Source organism: Pygoscelis adeliae, unplaced genomic scaffold, assembly GCF_000699105.1.
Source record: "Pygoscelis adeliae isolate BGI_AS28 unplaced genomic scaffold, ASM69910v1 Scaffold673, whole genome shotgun sequence".
Lineage (NCBI taxonomy): Eukaryota > Metazoa > Chordata > Aves > Sphenisciformes > Spheniscidae > Pygoscelis > Pygoscelis adeliae.
This window is the reverse complement of record NW_008824383.1, coordinates 86,901-96,765: the sequence shown is the minus strand read 5'-3', so window position 1 is coordinate 96,765 and position 9,865 is coordinate 86,901. Positions and strand designations below refer to the sequence as shown.

Genomic DNA, 9,865 nt, shown 5'->3' with positions numbered 1-9,865 from the left:
GGTCAGAGCAGCCCTGCTGGGCTCGGGGCTGAGCTGGGTGCTTCCTGCCCAGTCCATGTGTCTTGTGGGTGCAGAGCCAGGGGCATGGCACACCCCCAAGTGCTCGCCACGCACCAGGATGCACAGTGTGTGGACAGGCAGCCCTGCTCCTGCAGCGGTGGCAATTTCTGCCTGCAGGTGTCATGGTACTGACATGCTACTGACTCAGGGCAATGCTGGCTAGCAGCTAGTGCCCTGCAGAGTGGGTTGTCCTGGCCCTAGATCTTTATCCTTGAGCATCAAGCTCTGCCCCCTCTCTGTTGCTCTGGTCAGTAGCCTCTTTGCTCCTGGTTGTGGCAGGGCCAGCCAGCCAGCTTTGGGGTGCAAAGGCTGGGTATGGAGAGGAGACAGCTAGCTGGGCTGAGCTGCTGTGGGGCAGGCCTGACCTTGCAGGCAGAAGGCTTGGATGTGGCTGGCCGATTCCTTTGCTAGCCATGGCTGAGGGTTTTTAGTGCCCATGCTGCCTGGCGTGCCTATGGGTTTTTTGTTGGTTGGGAGGTTTTTTTTGTCTCCCTTTTGCATGCTGTGGGGGAGGTGAGGGGCGTGCATCATGTCCTCCAGAGTGCTGTGAGGATGGGCTGTGTTGTCCCTGCTGCCTTTGGTACCACGGAAGGGGCAAGGAGATGGGATTATGCTCCTTGCTGGGGTGGGGACATCACTTCTACCTGTGGCCCAAATCTGTTGCAGCAAATGGGCTTTCGCCTTTCCCTCCAGGAACCTGCTGGGCTTCATCACCACATTTGCACGTTGTGTGCAAAGGCTGGGCTGGCATGGGGGTGCAGCCTGGGGTTGACCCTGGCACCCAGTGGGAGAGCATAGGCTAGGGAACGGCAGTAGGCATGGGGCTAACAGCTCTCATCTCTCACCCTGTAGAGCAAGCACAGAGACAGTGCTCCCTACGCTGAGTATGGTGGCTGGTACAAGGCCTGTAAGGTTAGCAGGTAAGAGGTGGTTTGTGGGCAGTTGTGGGTTCTGGAGTGGGTGGCCCCAGGGCTCCCATTCACCTTCCATCTATTACTACAGCCCGACTGTGAACACTACTCTGAGGAACCTGGGTGCTCTGTACCGACGCCAGGGCAAGCTAGAGGCAGCTGAGACCTTGGAGGAGTGTGCAGTTCGCTCTCGACGGCAGGTAACCCCAGAGGGACCTTCCCTGGTGGAGGAGGCATTGTGGGGCTTGGGGTAGCAGGTCATGGCACAGTATTTGGCTTGGGGTGCGGTGAGGGACTCTCCTGGGCCTTGCAGCCTCTGATATCCTTGGTTTACATTCCCATGACACCAGAGCACCTTGGTAGCTGGGGTTGCATTTGTGCAGGGGTACACACGTGTGTACATGTGTGGGGTTGTGCATGTGTGCATGGATGGAGCAGATGTCAGTGCGTGTACATGTGGGGAAGAAGGCGTGGCTCTTTGAGTGCAGAAGTACTGCAGCTGTGTTAGGGCAGGTTACTGGGCTTTGTCAGCTACTGAGGGAATCTGCACTCACTGGGATGTTTTCTTCCCACTAATTTTTTGTCCAGGGAACACGGTAGGGTTTTCTTAGGGTACTTCTCACACTAAACTCCTCTCAATCGTCAAATACTAAAGCAGGAGCTGTAAGCATCTAGCACAAAGATTGAAGGACAGTAGAAACCTTTACACACCAAAATGTGAAGAAAAAAAGTTGCTTGGGGTAGCAAGCCCTTGTCCCCCAGGGTGGTTTATGGCTTGGGGGGGGGGTGCACTGAGCTGGGAACCCAAACAGGGACTACTAAGTTCAGTATGGCATTTGGCTCCATCCTTCTTGTGCTGGAGAGTGTTGGCTGTGATGGGGCAATGGCCAAGAGAGGGCATGGGACCAAGCACAGTGATGGCACAGCACATCGCTAGAAGGAAAGAACACAGAAGGGCAAAACATGGTGCTTCCTTATCCCTTTCTACTTGCAGGGCATTGACCCGATCAACCAGACGAAGGTGGTGGAGATCCTGAAGGAGGGCGATGGAACAGAGAGACGTCGGAGCCTGGGGGGCGGCGTCAAGTATGAGAATGCCACAGACGGTAGCGAGGAAGTGAGTATGGGCGTGGAATGGAGCGGGGTAAGTACAAGACACCATCAAGAATGGCCTCAGCTGGCTGCCAGAGGGAAGGGGCAGCCTGGCTCAGGGCTGTCCCCGCGTGGCCTGTCGTGGCATCCTTGTCTGCCTCCATTCGTTCCCTGCACACTTCCTTCCTCTGTTTCTTGGCATGAGCCAGCCAGCCCACAAAGGTGTGTGTCTGGGCCTGGCTTCTGGTGTACAGGCCAGATATCTCCAACTGAGGGCTCCTGCTTCCAGGGGGCTGCCAGGCCCTGGCAGTGCACAGCATGAGCTGGTCCTGGTCTGCCCTTAATCTTAGCCTTGCGACCTAAATAACCTCTCTCCCTGCTGCTCCCCTCTTGAAGCCCTGGCTGAGAGCATTGACCCCCATCTCAGGCCCACGCAGCCTCTGTGAACAACTTGGCTGCCTATCCTGCACTGCACCACAGGCGATGCTGAGCCTGGGGAGGGTTGTATATGTGTATGTGCCTGGTGCGTCTGTGACTTGAGTGACTGCAGGGCATGGGAATAGTCTGCAGCCTGCGTCTTTGCTGTCCCCCTCTCCTGGTCTCATGCCCTCTGTGGGCTCCAGCCAAGCAGAGGTGGTAAAAGGCAGGTCTTTGCAGGATACCAGACTGGGCTGAGCAGTGGTGGCAAAAGAGGCTGATGTTAGCTGAGGCACAGACAGGGCGACCTGAGCCTGTCTAGGCTTGCTCTGAGACTGAGGGGCACTTTGGTCACTAGCGCTGAGTTTGGAGGAAGGTAGCGGTCCAGGTCTGGGACAGGTGCCTTTTGTTTTCTGCAAGGAGGAGGATGGAGAAGAGGTGGCAAGTGAGCATGGTGCTGGTGGGTGCTTGGCTCAAGGGCTGCTAGAGCTGTTAACGCTTACCATTCCTCCTGCAAACTCTAGTTGAGAGCGTAGTGTAGCTGGGTACCCAGGGGTTGTTGCAGCCTGGCACAGGCGACACACTGAGCACATGGAGTCCTTTGCTCCCCCACACATCTGCCGTCACTAACCCTTCCCCACCTGGCTCGGCTCCATCCCCACCCGCATGAGCTCCCTCCCTTCCTCCTTCCTCTTCCCTGTTGCCATGACAGCCCCTCAACACCCAAGCCTGAAGCCTGCTGGCTCTCTTGATTGTGGATTGTACCCAGGAGGTGGCTGGAGGGGACCTGGGGAGCAGAGCTTCGAGGGGACCTGGCAGCTCTGCCAGATGCAGGGCTGTTCTCTGTCCCAGCTCTTGGCATCAGGAGTGAAGAGGGTCCTAGCCCTGGCAAGGCACCAACCCTGGGCCCTTGCACTTCCCATTAGTAGAGGGGCTAGACAAGCACAGAGGGAGGGCTGCAGGTTTGGATTAGGATCACCTGGTCCCTGTCCTGGCTGGTGTCTCTCTACAGTTCCTTCTGGCTGTGGTTGGTGTTGGGTGATCGCTTTGCACTGGTGATGGTCTGGGAGACCTTCCTTATTGTCTCTGAGCTCATCATCCCAAGGCAAGCAGGCAATGCCACCCTCCCCCCCCAGCCTGACCCAGCCAAGGGGGATAGTCCCTGCTCATATGACCCTTCCCCAGGGGGCTCGCCAGGGCTTCACTGGCGCAGCCAGCTGTTGATTGAGGGCTAGCTCAGCACCCTGGGGGACATGGCTGCTGCTACATGCTGCTCGGTGCCTTTTCTAGCCTGTGGCACACATAGCCAGCCTCCTCTCCCCAGCCAGCAGCCCCAGGCTGGGCTGCAGCTCCCCCAGAGAGAAGGCTGAGGCAGCTCCCGCTGCTCCTGTCTGTCACGGCCAGTTGTTCTCTGTGTTGGTCTAGAGACCTTGGATGTGCTGCCTCAGGGCAGTCTCTGCTGCCATCCCTTAGCTGTCAGCTGTTGCAGGCAGGGCCATGGGAGCCCCCAGGGTGCCAGCAACGGCTGTGCCCTGCTGCCAAGGGCAGCTCTGGAAGCACCCCAGGGCCTGGACCAGCTACTTGGGCTGGGACAGCCAGGGTCTGGGCCATGAGAGCAGGGATGGCACCAGCTCAGTGGTGCTGAGGCCTTGGCAGGCACCCCATGCCCAAGGCCCAGGAGCAGGGACCCCTCAGAGCTGGAGGCCCAGGCTGTTCCTCCCTGAGCTAGCTGTTCCTGCAAGCCTGCTAGAGTGCACTGGCAAAGATGTGAGCCTGCTGTTTCAGCCTCACAGGACTCCTTCCCTGCCCATACATGGCCCGTTGTCTCTGCATGCAGCCTGGGCCCTGCCCCACCTGCTCCCTGGGTGACTTACAACCTCACGGCCTTCTAAATTGTGTCTTTCTCCTCTCTGTGCACTAGGCTTAAATGCCTCCCGAGACTCCCTCTTTCCCCTCCACCGCAATCACCTGGATGTTTGTGTTGTATCTTCCGACTTTTCCTCCACACCATCCCTCCTTCCTCGGCAAGAACTCCACGCCAGTCCCCCAACCCTCCCGGCTCGCGAGGGCACCGCGACGCCTGCAGAGGAGTGCCTGGCCACATGGCCCAGCTCCAGTCCCGTGGCCAGCAAGAGCAGGAAGAATCTGCGAGGAGCTGCCCGCTCCCCCAGTCCAGGGTGACGGGCCACCGTCCCCTTGCGTGCCCCCATCCCCAGCCTGCCCTTGCACATCCCTGGGGACCAGGCCTGCGGGGGATTGTCTTCACTCCAGGCGTGCTGACTCCACCATCATTAGACATCCTCAACCCTCCTAGCTTGTTCCCTCCGTCTCTGCAGAGGCCAGGACAGAGGCACGAAGATGGGGGGCTGTTTTGGGACAGAGAGGCCTGGCCTTGGCAGGGCTGTCGTGTGCCCCGTTGCTTTCTTCCCTGTAGGCTGATGTTAGGGCCCTGTGGCAAACCTGCGCTGGCCACCAGTGAGCTGGGCTCTCCCTGGAGCACAGGGCAGTCCCTGTCTTGCTATCCTCCTCCCCGCTGAGCTCTGCAACCCAGGGGCAGCACGTGGGTCTCTCTGCAGGGGCACAGGAATGTAGGGTAGCCCATAGCTACTGTACATCCAAGATGAGGTGAGGGGGTGACAACCAAGGGCCATGCATGGAACAGGGACCTGCCAGGACAAGCATGTTTAGTTGCAACCTCCTGACTTGATGCTGTAGCTGAGTTCCTCAGCTGATGGCATTAAGGGGTGAATCAGCTCCCCATTGCTCCAGGGTCCCCAGGTGTGGCTGCTGGGACGGGGAGAGGTGGGGGTGAAGCTGTTCACTGTTCCTTGGAGGCAGAGGAAGGGTAGGAGGAAAGCAGAACTTTTCTGCAAGGGGCCAGGCCTTAAGCCATTAGAAGTGGCTGAGATGGGGAACGAGCTCTTTTGGAGCAGAGTGGTTGGGAGAAAAAGGAGGTGCAAAGAAGGATGTGAGGAAAGGAAGAGCTGGGGCTTGGGGTGCTCTGAGCATGTTGGGGCAGATGGGATGGCTGGAGGGAGGTTTCCACAGGAGGAGAAGGGGCCAGGTTGCTCATGAAGGAGGGTAATTCTTGAACAGAGGATCTGGCTTGCCAGGCGTGGTCCCCGGGGCTGTGACTTTGCTGTTTGGCTGTCCCTGGCCAAGTGAATAGGAAATCTGTAACCCTGTTACTGCTAAGAAGACAGTGCTGTTCCTGGGTGTGTGTGGGGGTGGCCCTGTGCCTCTGATGGGACTCCAGGCCTGCACAGGGTCTGCTGCTGTCAGGCACTACTGGGAAGGAGGATGTTTCCCAGGGCCAGACCACCACTGCCATGAGCCTCACACCCTTGGGTGCACACTCTCATCCCACCTCCTGTAGGAGGTGAACATCCCTGGCCCTCCTACCTGGGAAGAAAGCTGGGGAGGCTGCAGCCAGCAGGACAGAGCCCAGAGGCCAGCGCAGGACCCTCCCTTATTTATTTAGCTAGATAGTTTTTCTCATGCTAGTCATCTGGCAGGTTTGTGATACTAAATGTGCTTGTGTCTGTCTGGGCCTGGCTTTCCTGTGGTGGTGCAGAGGCCTTGGGGCACGTGCATGCTACTCCCCTGGGAGCTTGTGCTTGCTGAAAGGAGGTTTGTCCTCAGGACCACAGGGTGTGGAGCCCAGGGCTGAATGCTCTAGGGCTGTGCCTTCCCTGCCTCTCTCTCCCAGCACTGCTCCATGCTCCTGGAGAGTGGTGAGTCCCCAGTGCAGGGTGCGTTCAGGCCTCAGTGCCACCTGCCCCTGTGCTTTGCCATGTCCCGGACCTGGTGCTGTAACAACCGTACCTCTGATTAAAGGTAGACAGACCCGAACCGCTGCCCTGTGCTTCTTTCCACGCTCTGTAGGCCAGCGTCGGTCAGCCCTGGGGTGGCGGGTGCAAATGCTGCTGGAGCAGGTGTGGGGGTGCTTGGTGTCTGTGTGTGTGCAGGGGGACATGCTGCACCCAGGGCACCTCTCCTAGGCTGAGCATTGGAGATGAGGGACCCAACTCCACTATGCCTCTTCCTAACCTCCAAACTGGGGTTGCTACTAACCTCAGCGCTGTAGCCGTGTGCGGCAGGGCTGCCCTGGGATGTCTGAGCTTGGGTCTTCCCCAACAGGTGTTTTCATTAGCTAGAGAAATACCCCATTGTGTCCCTCAGTGCTGAGCTCCACATGCTGCGAAATCCTGCCCAAGTCCTCTGTCTCCATGCAGCAGGCAGGGTGGGAGCATGCAGCAAAGAGCAGCTCAGTCGTGGAGCTGCTGCTGTCTGTTTTGAGTGCTCTCATCCTGGTGGGTGCAACGGGGTGGGGGCTCTGCGGTAAACCAAGCCCCATAAATGTTCTGGGTTAAAAATAACCCTGCAGAAAAGGGAGTGGGGAGAGAAGGGAGGCTATTTTTAACCCAGCATGCAGCAGTATTTGGTTCTGGTGTTGGTCTGCAGTCAGCCTGCATCACTGCAGCTGGGGAAACGCGGCTCCATCCTCCAGCCCTGACCCCAGAGCATACTTCCTGGCTGGATCCTGCTGCCCTTGTACCATGGTCCCGCTCCCCTGCCCCAGCTGTGTTCCCTTCTCCACCCCTGGCTTGTGTGCCCTGGCAAAAGGAACAGTGCCTGGCACGGCAGTGCCCTGCGGGGAGGGTGGTGACCCAGTGCAAGTCTGGTGGGGAGGCAAAAGACGCCCCACCCCTGTCTTTGCTAGTGCCACACACGGATGGCCAGCCCCTCCAAAACCTGCCCAGGATGCCTGGTGCAGGAGTCAAATTGTTTACCTTGCTAATACTTTTGGTGCTCTCTGCATTCCTGGTGAGTGGGTCCCTTGCAGCAACAGCACATGGCTCCCAGTTTGGAAACCCTTCATCCTGATGAGCAAGTGAAGAGGTTCAATGCACTTGGCTTATCCAAGAAGGGATGAGATGAATACCAGGAGAAATGTTTGCTGGTAGGAAAAGTCCTGTTCAGCTGCTGGAGAGGGGACTAAGGGCTGGATCAGCTTTGGGTAATTGGAGTGGGGAAGTGTTGGAAAAGCCTTCCCCAGGGCCACAAACTGTAGGGGTCAGCACGAGGGGGTGACTGGCCTAAGGCAGAGACCCTGCTTACCTGCAGAGCTGCATGGACAGTCCTGGGGCAATTGCTGCTGCCAGCCTGGGCCACAGGGCATTTCAGTCATTTGGAGTGGTACGAAGGGGCTTCCACACACGCTCCTAAGGAGCAAAGGTTGCCTCTCTGTTTCTTCTGCCCTGATGTGCCAGGGGCCATTGGGATCAGGAGCAGGGAGGACTGCTGTTATCAGGCCATCAGAGCAAAAGTTAACTCCACATCAACAGTAGTGCCCCGACCTTGTGTAATGAGCATGCCTGGCCACAGGGGAAGAGCTTGGTGTCATGATGGCACGGTGGCATGAGGTGGTGGCATGCTGGCAGCCTGTGCCTTGTGTGCATGTGGAGCTAAATGCAGGAGATGGGCTAGAGCCTGTCAAGGGCTGAGAGTGCTTTTCTGAGTACTGGGGACTTTTGGGGGCATGTGGGAGGAAACGGGCTGGGGAACAAGATTTAGGGCTGGTTTTGGCCTTTGGAAAAAGCAGGCAGCCCCTGCAAAACCCCTGCAAAGTACAATCCTGGGACAGCTAGCCAGGGGGCTGAGGAGAGCGGTGCCTGCTTGGCAACACAGTGTTGGTGCAGCCAAATGAATGCATTCCAGATGGAGCTGCCTGAATTGCTCAGCAGGCTCAAAGCTAATTGTCTTGGGGGTGGGACAAGGCCGTGTGTGCATGTGGACTGGTCTTGTCTGACATGAGTGAGCCTGCAGGCCTGGCAGGGCCAGGACGTGCATCAGGACGAGTGCTGGATGGAGAGGAGGATTAACAATGGCATGGTGAGGAAGGGGAAGGGGAGGATAGTCTCCAGCCAGCAGCAAATGAGGAGGGAGTCCTTGAAATGTCCTGGCCTGACAGAAGTACGCCCAAACTTGGGGCTCCCATCAGGGCTTGGTGCTTCCTTGGCCACTGGGACCTCCTTGGTAGCTGCTGCCTGAGCTGTCGCAGGAGCTATGCCATGTTCAAGCAGGGCTGTGGGGATGCCAGTGCCCTTTGTGCTGGTGGCCTGGTACAGGTCAGCAGCCTGGCTGGGTGTTGGGCTTGCACCGGGCAGGAGGGAGGATCGGTCTGGATGAGCCAGGCCGTTGTGGTGGGGGGCCCTGACTCCACGGTCATGATGTCCCATGGAGAACAGGGTGAGGAGGAGCCATGTAGCGAGCAGTAAGCCTGCTCTGGGCCAGAGCTAAATCCTCAGTGCAAGTGGGCAAGAGGGTGTTTGGAGCCAAGCCCAGTTCCTGGCCACCTGTCTGCAGCATGCCAGCGCCTGATCGGTGCCACTCAGCCGTTGCCCCGGCTTGTGTCTCTATGTCCAGGATGGCAGTGGCACCCTCCAGCGCAGCAGCTCCCTGGGGAAAATCCGGGATGTGATACGGAGGAGCAGTGAGATGTTGGTCAAGAAACTGCAGGGCAACGGTCCCCTGGAGCCCAGGAACACCAGGTAGGGACCAGGGCTGTGAGGGCCAGGCTGGGTGCAGGGCGGGTGGAGTGGGTCCTGCCACCTTGGGGGTCAGGGTCTGGCCAGGCACAAGGTCACACCTGCTCTCCTCTGCTTTCTTGTAGCATGAAACGAGCTGCGTCATTAAATTACCTGCACAAGTCTAGTGATGCTTCATTTGAGGTAAGCACCGGGCAGGCGGCGGGGCTGGTGCAGGAATGGGCAGGGGGGTGGGGGCTTTGTGGCCGCAGCTGGCTACGGGGGCTGGGGGCGCGGGCACAAGGGGGGTAGGGGTGGGGGCTTGGTGGCCGGAGCTGGCTACGGGGGCTGTAGCCAGCGACACGGGCGGTGAAGGGCGCAGCGGACCACGCATACGGTGCTGGAGACCCCACCGGAGGTGTTTGTCCATGCAGATGTACTCTGCTGCTGTGTGGGGCTGGAGCTAGCTACTCTGCCTTCCCACAGGGCGGCCTGGGCCGGTGTCCCCACTGCCCTCCCTGGGCAGCTCCGCAGCCCCCCTTCTGAGATCGTAGCTCCAAAACGGAAGGTGTTGCCTCCAAGTAACCACCTCCCTGCCTGCTGAGCTCAGCAAACCCTTCAGCCACAGAATGGGAGCAGGGAGGGCAGAGGTGGCACCTAATGTGGCTGACAGTGGCACTGGGGGAGTAAGCTTGCAGGGCAAGGGGTGCAGGAGGTAGGCTGGCAGCTTTGGGGCGCGGCTGTGGAGTGTGGGTCCTGGTCCTCACGGGCGATGTGTTTTCCAGGGCACCCAAGGCCTCCGTGCAGAGAGTAGAGGCCTCAGCGCCAGCAGCATGGACCTGTCCTCCCACAGCT

The 9,865-nt window shown here is 58.7% G+C and overlaps 1 protein-coding gene across 2 annotated transcripts in view; it reads left to right on the top strand.

Moving 5' to 3' along the window:
• KLC4 (kinesin light chain 4) overlaps window positions 1-6,330 on the top strand; it is a 22,664-nt gene extending 16,334 nt beyond the window's left edge. Inside the window, exons 11-14 of one of the 2 annotated variants that reach the window (XM_009320226.1) lie at window positions 913-980; window positions 1,063-1,171; window positions 1,966-2,088; window positions 4,402-6,330. In XM_009320226.1, coding sequence (XP_009318501.1) covers window positions 913-980; window positions 1,063-1,171; window positions 1,966-2,088; window positions 4,402-4,407 — 306 coding nt within the window. In that variant the 3' untranslated portion in view covers window positions 4,408-6,330. Of the gene's footprint in view, window positions 1-912; window positions 981-1,062; window positions 1,172-1,965; window positions 2,116-4,401 lie in introns of both variants that reach the window. The other variant, XM_009320225.1, reaches the window with a different exon arrangement.
• Window positions 6,331-9,865: the final 3,535 nt, after the last annotated feature.